The 16,811-nt window shown below is 42.4% G+C and overlaps 1 protein-coding gene across 4 annotated transcripts in view; it reads left to right on the top strand.

The window, feature by feature from the left end:
* Nucleotides 1-16,811, top strand: part of tmem94 (transmembrane protein 94) — a 30,899-nt gene that overhangs the window by 4,607 nt on the left and 9,481 nt on the right. Inside the window, exons 5-22 of one of the 4 annotated variants that reach the window (XM_063221832.1) lie at nucleotides 455-591; nucleotides 1,200-1,408; nucleotides 3,138-3,289; nucleotides 3,735-3,837; nucleotides 3,922-4,008; nucleotides 4,848-4,964; nucleotides 9,719-9,823; nucleotides 10,382-10,555; nucleotides 11,014-11,247; nucleotides 11,380-11,698; nucleotides 12,347-12,520; nucleotides 12,736-12,838; nucleotides 14,083-14,294; nucleotides 14,441-14,622; nucleotides 15,371-15,506; nucleotides 15,910-16,025; nucleotides 16,169-16,268; nucleotides 16,573-16,681. In XM_063221832.1, the coding sequence (XP_063077902.1) occupies nucleotides 455-591; nucleotides 1,200-1,408; nucleotides 3,138-3,289; nucleotides 3,735-3,837; nucleotides 3,922-4,008; nucleotides 4,848-4,964; nucleotides 9,719-9,823; nucleotides 10,382-10,555; nucleotides 11,014-11,247; nucleotides 11,380-11,698; nucleotides 12,347-12,520; nucleotides 12,736-12,838; nucleotides 14,083-14,294; nucleotides 14,441-14,622; nucleotides 15,371-15,506; nucleotides 15,910-16,025; nucleotides 16,169-16,268; nucleotides 16,573-16,681 (2,769 nt within the window). Of the gene's footprint in view, nucleotides 1-454; nucleotides 592-1,199; nucleotides 1,409-3,137; nucleotides 3,290-3,734; nucleotides 3,838-3,921; nucleotides 4,009-4,847; nucleotides 4,965-9,718; nucleotides 9,824-10,381; nucleotides 10,556-11,010; nucleotides 11,248-11,376; nucleotides 11,699-12,346; nucleotides 12,521-12,735; nucleotides 12,839-14,082; nucleotides 14,295-14,440; nucleotides 14,623-15,370; nucleotides 15,507-15,909; nucleotides 16,026-16,168; nucleotides 16,269-16,572; nucleotides 16,682-16,811 lie in introns of all 4 variants that reach the window. The other 3 variants (XM_063221831.1, XM_063221830.1, XM_063221829.1) reach the window with 3 other exon arrangements.

The raw sequence follows: 16,811 nt of genomic DNA, 5'->3' as shown, positions 1-16,811 counted from the left end.
CTGTTGGTAGGCCTACCAGAATGGTTTAGGTGTCTTTTCCCACACTAGTTACGTTCAGAACTTAAGTGCTTACCTGCAAACCACCCGTGTTCATACTGGGCTTTGAACTTTTCCGCACGTGACTGTATCTTGTGACATTATCTTCTCTTAAGCATTGACAACGTAATCACGTTGTGCTTACATGTAAGTAGGATTTTTTTCCGGTTGGAACTCCAGTATTCGGCCAAATCTGAAACCAAATCTAGGATTCGATTCTTCCCCAATAGCTATACAATGTATTTGTCTATGGGTCTACATACTCTGAAGGATTAACAAATGTCACATTTCGGTGTGATGTTTGATTGGCATAAAGAGGCGCTTATGTGTGTGTGGTTGGTACATAATGCAGTGTGTGTATGGTTGGTACATAATGCAGTGTGTGAAAGTGTGTTTTGTCTCCTGTGTGTCTTGTCAGCGGTGGGATCGAGCTGGTCAATGCTGGAGCGCTCTTCCTGCTGCTGGTTCTCAACCTGCTGCTCATTAGCCGCCAGCAGCGCCTGAGGAAGAGCGAAATGGTGCGGAGGCTCAAGGCTGTCGTTACACAGCTCAACGGTGAGAGTTTAGGGGCTGTTTATACTGTACATATACCCGGGTATTTCCAAAAAGACTTTTCCATTCGCTTGTGCCTTTTGTTTACACACAAACGGAGGTTTTTTCCTCTGAAATCGAATCTTCCTAAAAAAAACCCTAGTAGTGAAATTTCTAGTGGTGAAAAAATACTGGTGAATAATACTAAGGTATTGCAATACAGGTACTGCAGTGTCTGATTAAAACACCACATATAATCAGAAACTTTCAGAAACTAACTAAAGGTTAGCTCAAACAAATTGCTTGTTACCCTGAATCTACCATCAGAACTGGACATTTCACATTGAGCTGGCTTGGCTCTTTGTTATATAGGCAATAAAGTGTGCTTATTTTGTGTCTCGTTTTCTTATACATTAAAGGTGCACTATGTAATATTTTTAGCAGTTTCTTCACAGAATTCAGAATGCAATTTTCATGCATGAAAAGATGTATCTTCTCCATGTCCGCCACTTTAAATTTTCAGACATTTTAGCTGCAAAACGTACTGTATACGGTCATGCTAATAAATATTTGTTTATTACTTTAGTAATTGTTAAACTTTGAGCACCAACCCAGCCTCCTGTCTCTTGCAGATCACCTGGAGGCCTGTGGGGGGGAGCCTTTCCGGTGGGGCGCTCCGCTGTACCCAGACCTCTACACACCCTCCTCCCCATCCTGGTCTCTACACTGGACCTATCGAGACCAACAGCTGGTCAATCTGCCGGTCAGCCTGCTGGTGGAGGGCGACATCATCGCGCTGAGGCCAGGCCAAGAGACTTTCGCATCTCTCAGAGGGATCAAGGTGTGCTTTCTCTCTCTCTCTCTCTCTCTCTCTCTCTCTCTCTCTCTCTCTCTCTCTCTCTCTCTCTCTCTCTCTCTCTCTCTAATCTAACAGTTTGTTTAACCCATTGGTGCCTAAAAGACCTGCTAAATGCCTAAGCCATTTTTGAGAAAAGCGACTGTCAATCTATGAAAAACTAAATATCTTGGCCTCTGAAGCACATACTCTCACATACACTCTGAAGCAAATCTCTCTCTCTCTCTCTCTCTCTCTCTCTCTCTCTCTCTCGCTCTCTCTCTCTTTCTCCCTCTCTCTAATCTAATAGATTGCCTTGTAATTCCTTAATTTGGGTACAAGTAGGTCACCATCCATTCCCACCCTAAGCGTAACTAATTTGTTTACATCTGTGGTCCTTGGGCAAGTAGCTGTAAATACAAGCGCACATTAAAACACGGTACACACTAGAAGCAGCAACATAATGCTAACACACATCACACTAAAACATGATAAAACATGCACATTCACATCATTACTTGGATATTTTGACCTAAAAAAAAGAGTTGACTGAAAAGAAAACACAAATTCAGAGGGGACTTGATCGAATGCCTCACCAGCATGGTCAAAAGGATGACTATGTATGGACAACAATTAACTTTTTTGTCCAGTGCTACTAAAGCTAGCATGTTATCATTGAACCAAATGGGTACAGTTAGTTGCTAGCTGGACCCATTCGGTTCAATGGTATATGCTAGCTTGGAGCTACAAGTTGTTTGGATATTCCAGTCAGAGAACGGCTGCAAAAAACTGGAGGAAGGTAAAAATTAATTATTTAACTTGATGGGAGGTGGGAAAGGAGCAACACTTTAACTAGCTTTAACATCTTTGTTTACCAACTCTTTCGACATTCATTGTCTTCACTGTCTGCAGCCCCTGTCAAGTTTTTGGAGTGAATGAAAGTGGACTAAATTTCAGCGACACAAATCTCAATGCATGGCACATGCACTGTATAGTTTTCATGATTACAGGGCGTCCCAAAAAATGTGTGCCTCTGTGCATCTATTTACTTATCTATGCATATTCACCATTAAGACCGGGAGTGACATTAATGTGATTTCCAATAATGCTGGCATTTCAAAAGCACATGATTAATGTTATGTTGTCTGGTTGGCTGAAGTACACATTTGGCTCGTAAAAGGGGTGAGTGAGAGTTGTGACCAGAAAAATGTTTCGCGGTTGGTCACACGTGTCAATTTGACTGTGCTGTTCTTCTCACAGAGGCTAACAAAGCTAGCATTTCGCTTGCTCGCCTACTCGCCACTCTTTCATGGAACGTTCGCTGAAGGTTCCCGCGGCTTTAACTGCCAATGGACAGCCGAGAAGTACCGAACTCTGCATTCCAATTGGTTACTCGCTTACTCGCCTCGCTCGAAGATAAAATATTTTCAACTCGGAATCCGCCCACATCGCATCGCTTGTACAGTACTCGCCTACTCTCCTGCGAGTCTCGCTGGGACACATTGACATTCTATTGAGTTCATTCGCTGAGCGAGTAACTAGCAGCGACGTGTGTGTACGGCCCTTTAAGCGGCAGCCTCCAGAGCTGGTGTGTGAATGTGGGAAGGTGTATGTGCGTTGTAAAGCGCTTTGAGACCGCTTCATTGTTGTGATATTGTGCTACAAATACATGTTGTATAGTATTATTGTATTGTTATGGACAAATTGTGTTTTTGTGTGTGTGCTCATCCTCCAGGATGATGAACACATTGTTCTGGAGCCCGGTGATCTCTTCCCTCCCTTCTCTCCCCCGCCGTCACCCCGAGGAATGGAGAAGAGGGGACCCCACAGTCCTCAGCAGCACCGGCTATTCAGAGTGGTCAGCACGCCGGTGCTAAGTAATATAAGGTTAGCCCTCCACCTAAATCAGGGTTTGGGTAACTTTTGTCTCTAGGGCCGTTTTACGGTCCTTGAGGCCGTCCTACCTGTGCCTCCGACATAATTTTAATGTTATCCAGTTTCACATGAAATATGACCTGTTTTGTAAAAAAAAAATTTGATTGTACAATCAAGTTATATTTTTAGGGGACCCTAGCGAAGTTGGCCTGTTGTAAAGGTGGCCGCCTTCAATATAGGTCTAACCCCCCCCCCATTAATTAGTCATTGAACTGAATATTGTTAATAACAATATATGAAAATGTTATAAAAGCATAAACAGTATACCTTGTATTCAAAGGCTTTGTGAAAACGGTTCCCTCCGTCCGCGACTCCTTAAGGGGTTCCGGACCCCCAGTTTAGGAACCACTGCTGCAAGTAATGCGCAATTAATATGATACATTTTCATGTTTAACAGGAATAGTTTAGACCAGGCTCTGTCTCGACCCATCACAGCCTTAGACAACGAGCGATTCACCGTTCAGACCATCATGGCGAAATATGCTTGTCTTGCGGTGCTGGTATGCTAACACATTTCAATCTTTCAATACATTTTTTTTTGCATAATGTTTCCAACTGTATTATTAAGAGCTTGTGTTCTACAGGTGGCTTTCTTCACTGTTAACGCTGTGCGTTATTTCTTCAACGCCCCCAGTCTCACTCCTGCGCCTTTCAATTTTATACAGCTGCAGGTATGTATGTTTATAAGAAAGAAATATATTTTTTTGCTTTTGCTTTGAATTACATGCAGAGCTGCATGAAAAATTGGTTATTTGGTCATAATTTTCTGTTCTGTTCTGTTGGTAATTTCTGGCAAAAATTCTTTGAAGTGGAATTTGTAGGTGTTGAGGTGTTGGAAGGTGTTGAGATGTTGGAAGAAGGTTGAGAATGTTGGAAGACTTGAATGTTGGAAGACTGTCGCTATTCAATAAAGAGTAACTAAAAGCTAAAATGATTTTAACTCCTTAGCAGCTTCCCTATATTTAAGCTATTTTTACTGTGAAATGTTCCTGCAGACAATATTTAATGACCTATTCATAATTTGCAATCCATGTCTGTTGTTGTAAATGCTTCTTGATGGCATTAGTGTTTACAAACCACTTAACGAATCCAATTTAATGAAGCCAATTGGAGCCAATTTTGGTCCCCTAGGGGAAATTCTTTCTCTGCACTTTATCCCATTTGGACTAGTGAATCACATTGAAGTACACACACTAGTCCGTAGCAGTGGGCTGCCTGCTGAGCGGCGCCCGGGGAGCAGTGTGGGGGTTAGGTGCCTTGCTCAAGGGCACTTCAGCCGTGGTCCGGTCGGGCATTGAACCGGGAACCCTTGGGTTGCCAACCCAGTGCTCTAACCACTGAGCCACGGCTGCCCCCCACTTTACAGACATCATTAACTTACGTATACAGGGGTGTCCAGAATAATTTGTTTAAAGTAACAATGTCCAATACATATCTTTGAGTTCACTATTTGTGTAACTCAAAATTTGTGTTACGTATTTGTTAACTTGGCTGTGTGCTTTGTTTGTAGATGATGGGAGTTTTGCCTATTCTTCCCCTGCTCTTTCCTGTCATGTGGGTCCTGGTAAATGCTTATGGTGAAGCTCGTGTGTTGGCTGAATCCAACCGTAATGCTCCCACTGGATTGGTGAGTCATTCTGCATAATGAAACACATCACATTAATCTAGTGAGAAGGTGCTTTGCCCACTTTTAGGATTGATAGCATTAGTATGAAAGACCTCTGAAAGCTGTCATGACTATGAAGTTTTGTATTGAAGAAAATTTTAACACGCTGCACCAGTATAGTATGTATGTATTCTTTTTAAATGCAATTTTTCATACATTAAAAGACTGCTATTTTGTGTTCAACATCTGCTGGTCAGCTCTGTGTGAATCTGAATCTCTGTTTTCAACCACATTTGGAAAACCAGCATAGTTACTCTTTTATTAAAATTAACTTTTTAAAGACCAGCAGCCCAGACAAGTAGAAACTCCAATGAAAGAATATACGTACAACTATACTTCTTTTTCTCAATGAATGTTGAAAATAGATCAGGGTTTAAAAAAAAAAAAAAAAAAAATCAATTTACCCATTTATGGTTTGTCTAACAAAGTATGAACTTTTATCTCTAAAGGTCAGCAGTACTATTTTTAATATGCTAGGAAAAGCTGATGCCTATCCCCTCCAACAGGCAAGCTCGATAAACTATAAAAGGGAGTGTGTCTATGTTCCCATAGCCCCATTGGTCCCACTGCCCATAGGTCCCACATCACTACGACTTAAAACATTAACTTTTAGGCCCATTGGTCTCACAGCCCATTTGTCCCACAGCATATTCTTGCTGCTCCATGTTCCCACATTTCGAAGAATTTATTCAAATTTAGGCCCTACTTTCCATGGTGGTAGAAAGGCACGTTCTCTTAATTTACTTGGAAATGTGTGAACATACAAAGTACAGTTGTGGAACACAGGGCCTACATTTGAACTTTTTTTTTTTATGTGGGAACCATGATGCAGGGGGAGTATGTTGTGGGACCTTTAGACTGCGGGACCAATGGGCTTTGGGATCATAGATTTGATCCCCCTAAAGCTTTAGCCTACTGAACAGGTGTCCTGTCAAGTGGTATTGCACAGAAAGACATCTTATGGCTCAATTTTTGCTGTAGCAAACAGCATTATGCTATTTCGAGCACCATGCTGTTTCTTTGTCTGTAATGCTTGACAACATGACTTAAAATACTGCACCTACTTGGCTTAGTTGCACAGTATCTCCATTATGAACAGCAGGTTTTTTTAATCCACTCAACACATAAAACATGTTCTAAGATAGGATGTCATGTCGGTCATCATTACAGCAACATAACAGCAAAAAAAAGGTTGTGTCTTTCCCTGCCAGTGTTGTATGTCTGACTTTTCAGCCACTTCCAATCAATACTTCCAGTGCTTAAAACATAACTTACGCCTGAAACGAAAGCAGTTATAACAAGCTAACAAAGGGGCCTCCATTTTTTTAACAAGCCTCTTCTCTTGCTTCAGCTTGCTAAGTTCTCTGAGGACACTCTCAGCAGCTATACGGAAGTGGTGTCCTCCCAGGTATATCCTCATCGCTTTGGATCCCCCCAGCCCTCGCCCCTTCATCCATTTTTGCCATTTATTCATATTCCACTCCAGGGCCGGATTAATGCACAGGCTAAATATGGTTGCAGCCTCGGGGCTCCCACCTGGCCGGGGGCCCCTGATTGGCCAAAAGTGAAAAATTGCTTAATTGTGAGACGATATTAAATTGAAAAAAAAAATCTGTCGCGTTGAGTGCAGTTGGTAGACATGTTAGCCTTAATTCCCAGCTCGTAATGATGACACTATCTAGGTTTATTTGTAGCGAAATTTGTCCTAGGCGCCCCAGGCCATCTTGATCCGGCCCTGCCTCTGTCTTCTTGTGGCCTCTTGAAATGCATGTTTTTGAAACATTTCATAGGCAGACATCATTGGATGCCTGCACCCTTTGTCACATTTTTCCACGTGTGTGTCGCTGCCAATGCATGTGGGTGTTGCTGCTAATTGTGACTGCTTTTAAATACCGCTACTTCCTACACTCATTGTATGTGTTTATACGTTTTTTTTTTCTTGGGGGGGGGAAACATTGCAATTCACCATTGCTATATTTCACCCACTTGTTTCTGTCTTGTCTTGGTACTTGTGCATGCCTGCCTGTTCCCCTCTATTTTGTGGCTTTTTTTTTGCTTCAGATGTGAATCCTAGATATAGAAACCAAGAGATCCACAGCAAATGGACAAATGTCCATGCTGCTGTCGGCTGTAAGGTTAAATTAGGTCACAAAATGGTGAAAGCACAGGCAGTGCTTTCTGTTCTCAGATGTTGTAGGAATGCCTGCTGAAAAGTGCAAAGTAACCACTTTTACATTCCTACACTGTCTGACTCTTTTGTTGTGATGCAGTCAGAATGTGTTTAACTTTTAGCCCTAAACTCACTCACACCACTGGTGAATTCATGGTCTTCATAACTCCACAACACTAACTAGGCCTATGCATTCGCCTCCGACTGCTAAAGGTATATCCCCGAAACGCAACGCTTCCATTACCCCATCATTCCTACCACTCTTGTCCTCCTATTTATAAATTGATATGTTGAATACAAAATATAAAAGAACTATAATATCTATACATAGATCAGTGACATGCATAGCCATAAAACCAAACGACTATTGTGAAAACGAAGCAAAACAATATGGGGCAAATGGTACCACTATTTTAATGCTTCACTATTACAGTGACTCTACCACATTAGGTGCAGTGTAATAACCAGTGTAACAATATTTAATACCATGTAATACCAGTTTAACACCATGTACCAATTTTGTACTTGCATCATGTATTTGTGTGAAACTGGTATTACAAGGTATTACATATTGTTACACTGGTATTACACTAGTATTACATGGTATTAAATATTGTTACACAGGTTATTAAATAATTGTGAAATAATTTGTATTGGGTCAAACGGAAACAATTTTGTGCCTGTTTAATTGAAAGTTTGCATGGGAATAAATGTAGGCATTCAAAAGAAATAATCCATTATTATTTAGTAGAGGCTCTTTTTTGCCGGTACCTCCTATAGAAGCAGGCAAAAAGAAGTCAGACCCTCCACCACCCCCCCCCCCCCAACACATTTCAAATTCTGTCAAATTTTTTGCCTTCCTTTTTGTGTTGAACTTCTTCATTCAATGAAACCATACATGTTCAAATGCTCAATGCTGTTAAGATCTCAAGACTGGGATGGCCATTCCAAAACCTTGTACTGTAAATGTGCTTTTGTATAAACTCTTTCATGAAATTTGGAGCAGTGCCTGCGATTATTGGCTTGCTGCATCCTCCAGCCCAGGCATAATCTCAATGGTGTGGCTACTGTTCCTTTTGGCCATTCCGTTGAATCTGCTGAAAGCCGAATCTGCTTTAATACGGTTTGTAGGACTAACCAGGCACAACCTCAACGTGATGCACCTTCTGCCTGTTTTTTTACCATGCGCATGGTAAATGGAGTGCATTTATATAGCGCCCTTCCACTCCTTCAAGCTCTCAAACTGCTTTACATTGTATGCTTCACATTCACCCATTCTCATTCACACACGCAAGGTAACTTACTACCCAGAGATGGGACCAAGTCACTAATTTGCAAGTCACATTGAAGTCTCAAGTCCTTCCAGTCAAGTTGGAGTCAAGTCACAAGTTGAGACGCATTTGACCAAGTCAAGTTCAAGTCGTATCCAAGCCAAGTCCAAGTCCAAGTCTGATTTTTTTTCATGTCCTTAACAAGTCACTATGCACAATCTTAACAACTATGTTAGGTCATAAATTCATTACCACTACTGTGCATGCCCCCCTTTGCCAGTCACATTCTTAACAAAAATAGAAAGCCTTTTGGTACTGGTTAAGGCCAAATAATTTAATTTTCTTTTTCTCATTTAGTATTGTCACATACAGATGCAGAGAATGGAATATATCTAGACAGTCGTTGCAAGCTAAAACGGTCAAGTCCAAGTTAAGTCTCGAGTCAAAAGCGTACAAGTCCGAGTCAAATCTAAGGACACATCGATGGGGTCAGGCAGAGTAGGGCTTGAACTTGCAACCCTCTGATTGCCAAACGGGCTCCTCTGACACCGGAACCACCACCGCCCACCTACCCTTGTTCAATATGCCGTACCGTTGTAGTAGTAGTTGTAGAAGCTGATAAAATGAAATCCATAACCAAATCAAACCCGTGCATCTTCACGAGTGGCTTCTATTGAAGGTGTTGACGTTTCCAGAGCTGGAAAGTGACTTTAAAGAAAAAAAAATTCCAGCCTATTTGAAACATGTATTGCTGTCCAGTTCACCTTTGACAGTCTTTGGTTGAGAGAGGTGAATTTATGACAGTCCTATGTTTTTCAGTGGCTTACCTGGTTAGGTTTTCCCCAATTTATTTATCTTAGTTAATTTGCTTTCTTACATTTATTACGTTGACATAGGGGTGCTGTTGTTTTCCTGTTCATGGCACGCAGTTTTTCCACTTTCAATTTTAATAGTGAAGGGTAGTCTTGCAACAAATTTAAGAAGCATGCATACCTTGTCATACTTCCTGCAATCATTTAGTTAGGATTTTTACCCACAAACGATAAATGACGAAGTCATTTATAATCATTTTATCATTACGTCCACGTCATTTGAGATTGAGGTTGATAGTTGATCAGTTTGTACCTTTTTTCTTCCTTATTTTGTATGTACTGTACGGTGTGTGTGTGTGTGTGTGTGTGTGTGTGTGTGTGTCTGTGTGTCTGTGTCTGTGTCTGTGTGTCTGTGTGTCTGTGTCTGTGTCTGTGTCTGTGTCTGTGTGTCTGTGTTGTTAGGAAATGCTGCGGTCTGTGTGGAGGTACCTATTGGATGTCCTGAAGGGGGAGTCCCGCACCCTCTGCTACACCTCCAGTCTGTTGCATGCTCTTGGATCAGTCACAGTAAGTGCCAATCTTCTGGGTGTTTGCTGCAGTGCTTTTACATGGCAAAAAAATACCGTTGCTGGACCCCGATTCTCGAAAGCGTCGTTGCTAAACAGTTAGCAACTTACTTGGTTGCAAAGCAATTTCCCATTGGAAGCCTTGTAAGTTGCTAACTTACTTGGCAACAATGTTATCGAGAAAACGCACCCCTGGTTTGGTGTTAACAAAAATAAAGCAATAACCTGCAAATGTGCCCTTCAGTGTTTGGTCTTGTGTGAATGTACTGTATACGCCTTTGATAAGCTTCTGAAAAAAATGCAAAAAGGAAAAGAGTTGGCCAATCAGCTGGTACTGTATGCTGTATTCTTTGGTAATCTAGTAATTGACTCTGAAAGAGAAGTAATCTGTGCTCGCTGCACAAAATGTTTGTAAACAACTGTGTGTGTGTGTGTGTGTGTGTGTGTGTGTGTGTGTGTGTGTGTGTGTGTGTGTGTGTGTGTGTGTGTGTGTGTGTGTGTGTGTGTGTGTGTGTGCGTGCGTGCGCGTGCGCGTGCGTGTGTGCACCACACGATATAGGTGTTGTGCTGTGTTGACAAGCAAGGCATCCTGTCATGGCCAAATCCAAGCCCTGAGACTGTGCTGTTCTTCAGTGGACGCGTAGAGATGCCACATGACAGCCAGGATGACCTTCGGGACGACCTTTCAATCAATTCTTATTGTAGAATGGAGGGAGAGGAAGATCGAGACGAGGTAAGGGATGCGTCGGAAAGGTGCATATGTTGATCCATAGCAATGCCAGTGTGACTGATCAGGGTCGTAAATCCAAGAATATGGCTAAGTGATAAACCTTGCTAAGTTCAAGATTCTCTGTATTCGTTCCGAGGGAAATTTGTCTTGGACATGATTTATATGCAACATTTCACCTCTGTAGATGAGGTGCTTTTGAACATTGTTTTTACATTACACTTAGCTTTTATACAAAGCGATTTACAGTTATTATCATTTGAGGGTATTGGTTACAGTCCCTGGAGCAGTGTGGGGTTGGTTGCCTTGCTCAAGGGCACCTCAGCCATGGAATGAGTGAGAGAGGGAGTGGAAGGGTGGGATTTGAACCTGCAACCCTCTGATCTAAAGCCCATCTCCTTAACCACTAGACCATGGCTGCCCTTTGACCATAATGTTTTGACCATCATTTTTTTCTAAAGCAGGTGCAGGAGGGGGAAGCTCTCCTAAGCCTTCCCATGGGTTACAGCTCGGCACTGATCATGTCGGGAGAACAACAAGAGCCAAGTGAGACGTCCCACGACACCGCTCGCTCCTCTGATACGCACCGGCCCCGTCGGGCCCCACAGACCACACAGACCTCGCGCACAAAACACCCCTCGGGCTCCAATGTCAGCTTTAGCCACGACACAGAAGGCGGTGAAGAGGAGCCATCTCAGGTATTCCGCTGGCCTTTTTTTGTCATCCCTTTCATTGCATTACGTTACACTTAGCTGATGCTTTGAATCCAAAGCCACTTACAGTTGTTTGTCTTGGTTTGTCTCGTTTCTTTTCTATTTTTCCTAAAGCAGCCTTGTGCCGTGGACAACACTGTGGGTTGCTGTGAAGCCGAGGACTTTGTGTGCGACTACCACCTCGAGATGCTCAGTTTGTCTCAGGACCAGCAGAATCCGGTTAGCATCCAGTTTGACGACTCGGGTTGGCAGGGTCATCTTCCGTCGCTCAAGCCGCTGGGCCTGAACATCCTGCTGAACCTTTGCAATGCCAGCGTTACTCAGCAGCTCTGTAGCTTCTCCGATCACCTGTCCAACTTGGCGCTCCAAGAGAGCCACGGAGCTGTGCTGCCTCTGCACGTGCCCTGGGGCTTGTGCGAACTCTCACGCCTTATAGGTAAGAAGAACAACACATTGTCCTGTCAATGTCTTTGCATGTCTTAGCATGGCATGGAGGGATGTTATTTCAGTTCCTTTATATGACCTGTGCACGTGAAGAAATGGACAATATAGTCTTGACTTGAGAAAACCAAAAGGGATACAACAGGAAAGGACGCTTAACTCTCACTTGCAGTGCCATGACTTTTCTTAAATTTACACGTATAGAAAGCAAACGTATAACGAGCAAAGATACAGAAAATGACTGGAAGTTGAAAGAAAATAAATAATACAACGTGGAAGTAAAAACAAAAAAACCCTGTGTACATAAAATGCAGCCGATGAGATGAGATGATCCACAGGAGATAAACCAAAAAAGAAAACTGCCTACTCATTGCATTACATTACATTACATTACATTACATTTGGCAGACGCTTTATGACCAAAGCGACTTACAAACGAAGACATGATCATAGCCAACATCACTAGCAGATACAAGTGCACAGGCAATATTCAGAACAACAAGTGCAGATGCAAAGAGGGGGTAGTTAGGCTTTTTTAAGTAGAGTACACAGATCTACGTCGTATATGGTTGGTGCTTTGGAGATCTCATTTTTTTGCGTACGCTTTTCACAGCTTGCCTTGTGCCGTGCTGTTTGTTGACAGGTTTCACTCCAGGAGCAAGAGAACTCTTCAAGCAGGAGAATCACCTGGCCCTCTATCAGCTGCCATCTGGAGAGAAGAGTCAGGAGACGGGCACCCGGCGCTCACATCACTTCAACAAGCGCCAGCCTCCTATCAGTCACCTCATCAGCCTGCTCGTGCGCGACAGCACTACCAGTAAGCAACGACTTTGTGTCTTCATGTATTACGGAACTGGAAACACTGGTGGTGTGCTAGACCCGAAACATTTGTCTGCCATTGTTCTGTTCTTGGCTTATAATATTTTGGTGATTTATACAGTTTGCTGATCTCGTTATTAAGGTCTTGTGTGCAGCTTAAAAAACTGAATGCACTGAGTTTGGATTAATGCACAATTTTTTTCTGTTTCCTAGGTAATGTTCAAATGCTTTCTCATGGGTCAGCAGACCTCATATTAGAATCCTGCACAGACTTTTGGGATGGCGCAGATATCTACCCCCTTTCTGGCTCAGACAGGTCTGACATCTATCCGTTTTTCAGTGGTTTTTTTACAGTATAAATGTCGGAACCCCCTATAAATTCATGTTGTTCAATTCAGAAATGATATAGCTAATGTGTGTTGACTAAAAGCGTATTATCTCCATTCTTGGCACTTTAAGGAAATCATGTTAAAGGGACACTCCACCCATTTGCATTAGACTTTCCATTGCTAGACACCCAGTCATACTTTTGAATGGTCGTGCAACACTCTCTCAATTCCCCCTGAGACAGGAGAAATCCGTACTCGCCTCTTAACACTTGCTCCTACAATGATGTAAAAATCATAATTTTGCATCATTGTAGGAGGAAGTGTAAGACAGGTGGATTTTTTGTTGAGACTACAAGCCTTTTTCCCACCCTTTCAACCCCGCCAAAGGGGGCTGGACCTAATGCGCTATCAGACCTATCACAGATCAGTGTGCCAGTGCTTTTGAAATCACTGGGTTTGAGGCTCCAGTAAGTCACTGGCAGAGCTGCCTGGGTGTGGCCTGTGGAACTTGAGCATTGCAATGCATTATGGGGATTGTTGTCACAAATCCACAAGCACTAAAAAGTCATTTTCTGCCTTTTCTCGGCCAAGGAGGCACCAAATTAGAAATTTATGCTACTATTCTACTACATATATGACCCATTTTCAATACATATTCATGTCTCCACCGGTGGAATGCCCCTTTAATAAGCGTAAAGGTCATTGGTGTCCGGAATGTAAATTCTAATCTAAGGGATGTCATTGGGTTTGGTGCCATGCCATTGAGCCATCAATAAAGTGTGTAAAGTGTGTCTACTGCATTGGAGTCAGGTCTGTGTACCCATAGATGTGTATAGAAGACTTCTATACAGATCTATGTGTGTACAAGTCAAGTCAAGTAGGTTTTATTGTCAATTTCTTTACATGCACTGGTCATACAAAGAATTTGAAATTACATTACAGTACAGCACAGTACCATCCGTTCTTTTGTAGTTCAATTTAAGAACCAAATAACAATAACAACAATGGAGCTATACTGATACGAAGTTTAAAAATATATGCACGACTTGGTGAAGTAATATTTTGGAAATGTGCTAGGGATTTATTACTAGCTGTAAGAAGTTGAGATTTTCCATGATTTGGGATGTCCTTGGATGTTCCAACTCAAGGAACGTCTCTCGTCCAATCGGAGACAAGTAAATAATTGTTTTATAATCATATTTATTTCTTTTTCTTTTTTTTTCCTTTTCAGAAAGAAAGTGCTAGATTTTTATCAACGTGCTTGCCTGTCCGGATACTGTTCAGCATTTGCATACAAGCCAATGCATGTAACTCTCTCAAATAAGTTGAATGGGAAGTGTGTAGAACTGGCTCCAGGTCCAACCCTGTTTTCTGGGTTGGAGTTGCCTGGGACTACACCTATCAAACAAGGGGGAAGCCGTCGCAATAGCTGGAGCTCTGATGGTGAGTCAGTAAATGGACAAAAATAGTGTTGCAACCATGATATCCCTCATCTGACCACGATTCTTTTATAAGACTAGGTTTCAGGATTCCATTGTTGCTCTGTTCTTTTCGTTTCATGACAAATTTTCTGTCTGACACTCTTTCAGAGGGCATTTGTGAGGGCTTGGAGCGAGAAGACTGTGTGCAGGCATTGAGTGGACAGATCTTCATGGGCATGGTGTCCTCACAGTTCCAGGCCCGCTTGGACACTGTGAGGCTAATTGACGCATTGGTCACAGCGTGCATCCGTTTTGTCTACTTCTCCATGGAGGACGAACTGCGTAGCAAGGTAAGAGCTGTAAGAGAAACTGTGTAAAGGCAGCCGTCCATAAATGTGTTTGCATTGCTCATGGGGACTCAGGTTTGAGTCCAGCCTGGGACATGCATAACCCAATCCTACTCCATCTCCATCTCTTCCACTCACTTCCTGCCCCACTCTTCACTAGCTCTGTCATAAAAATACATATGAAAAAAAGGAGGCGCAGTGGGCTAAGCCACCGTACCACATGTCTGGGAACTGGGATTCGAATCTGACATGAGGACACACACACACACACACACACACACACACACACACACACACACACACACACACACACACACACACACACACACACACACACACACACACTCATACACTCATACACTCATACACTCGTTTCCTGTCAATCACTCTCAAACTGACCTGTCCTTCTAAAGGCATAAAGCCTAAAAGATATCATGTTCCTTAAACCGTCTAATATAAACTAAATAGCACACCTATACCTGTATCTTTACATGTGCCTGTATGTTTTGTTGCATGAACTACTTGATATGCTATTTTAATTGTTATATAAATGTTAATACGCCCTCACAGATGTAAAATGGCGAGAGACGGCCTTTGCATGTCCCTCTGACAATTGGGTTGTTTTGCGAGTAGGCCAGACTAAATGCTCACAGAGCTTTGAAGTCGTGATACCCAGGCTAAGCCATGAGCCCTCTCACTACCCATTGATGTAGGAACAGCTCAGATGCTTTTCGTGTTGTGCTGTGTGCAGGTGTTTGCTGAGAAGATGGGTCTGGAGACGGGATGGAACTGCCATATTTCTCTGACGCCCAACGGAGAAGGCCAATGTGACGGTGCTCCCTCTAGTCCCAGTCAGGCTGGTTCACTGCATGATGATCATCTGCAAGGTTTACTATATAACTACTAATGGTCCACATAAGTGCTGGGCAATGTGGAAAAAAACTAAATATCACAATCCGGATTACTTTATATAGCGATAACGATACATAACACGATATACCACAATAACGGTATCATGATATACCACAATGATTTTTAAATTGCCACCCAAAGCATAGTAGTTTTTTTCGAAATGCCAGGTGTGTTATATATATGTAGTCAATGATGAACATTTTTTTAGTAAATCAATGTCATTTTTGGTTCTGTATTCCATGTTCCTTGCCCATTTTAATTTCTCATCAGTGCAGACTGTCCTGAAGTAGCTGGTCTTGGTGAACACAATAAGTCCAAAGTATGGCTGCATGAATATTCTTTTATGGAAACTAAATTGTAACTCTTCTTTACTGAAAGACTCCCGGGATGAGGCTGAAGGGCCTTTATTGCCTGAAGATGAGGGTCATTCAGACCTTACCAGCTTTCAGCCAACAGACAGCGATGTGCCCAGTTTTTTGGAAGATTGCAACCGGGTATTTTCAATACATACATTTTTATACACTGAGATGAAAAGACCATTTGTGATGGGTATATACAAATTCAAATTTCAATTCCTGATTCTATTACTACATGATGTTTTCCTCCTTCTCACTTTTGATTTGTTCCCCTCATCAAGGCCAAACTACCTCGCGGGATCCACCAAGTGCGACCTCATCTAAAGAACATCGACAATGTGCCTCTGCTCGTTCCACTGTTTACAGACTGCACCCCTGAAAGTAAGGCTCCTGTCTCTTTTTATACACTGTTCGATACTTTTACCAGTGCCGTCAGTGCTTTTGTAGTGTGTGTGTGTGTGTGTGTGTGTGTGTGTGTGTGTGTGTGTGTGTGTGTGTGTGTGTGTGTGTGTGTGTGTGTGTGTGTGTGTGTGTGTGTGTGTGTGTGTGTGTGTGTGTGTGTGTGCGCGCGCGCGTGTGCTTGTGCGTGCATGCACTATGTAATTTAACAGTAGTAATGTAATATCGCTGGATGTGTATATTGTATAACTGACTGATGTTCCTACTGTATATGTTTGTGACGCAGCAATGTGTGAGATGATCAAGATTATGCAGGAGAACAGGGAAGTCACATGTTGTCTTGGCAGTTCTGCCAATTTCCGCAACAGCTGCTTGTTTCTCCAGAGTGACCTCAGGTAAGGGCACTGTGACTGACTGGTGGTTGTTTGTTTGTTTGTTTGTTTGTTTTACTTAATGATGAAATTCATTTCGGTATTGCATTTGAAGTTAAATGTAAGCATGAAATGCACATGAGAATCCATTTGC

Source organism: Engraulis encrasicolus, chromosome 17 (genome assembly GCF_034702125.1).
Source record: "Engraulis encrasicolus isolate BLACKSEA-1 chromosome 17, IST_EnEncr_1.0, whole genome shotgun sequence".
NCBI classification, from domain to species: domain Eukaryota; kingdom Metazoa; phylum Chordata; class Actinopteri; order Clupeiformes; family Engraulidae; genus Engraulis; species Engraulis encrasicolus.
Note: the sequence above shows the minus strand (reverse complement) of the source record. Positions and strands in the feature narration are given on the sequence as shown.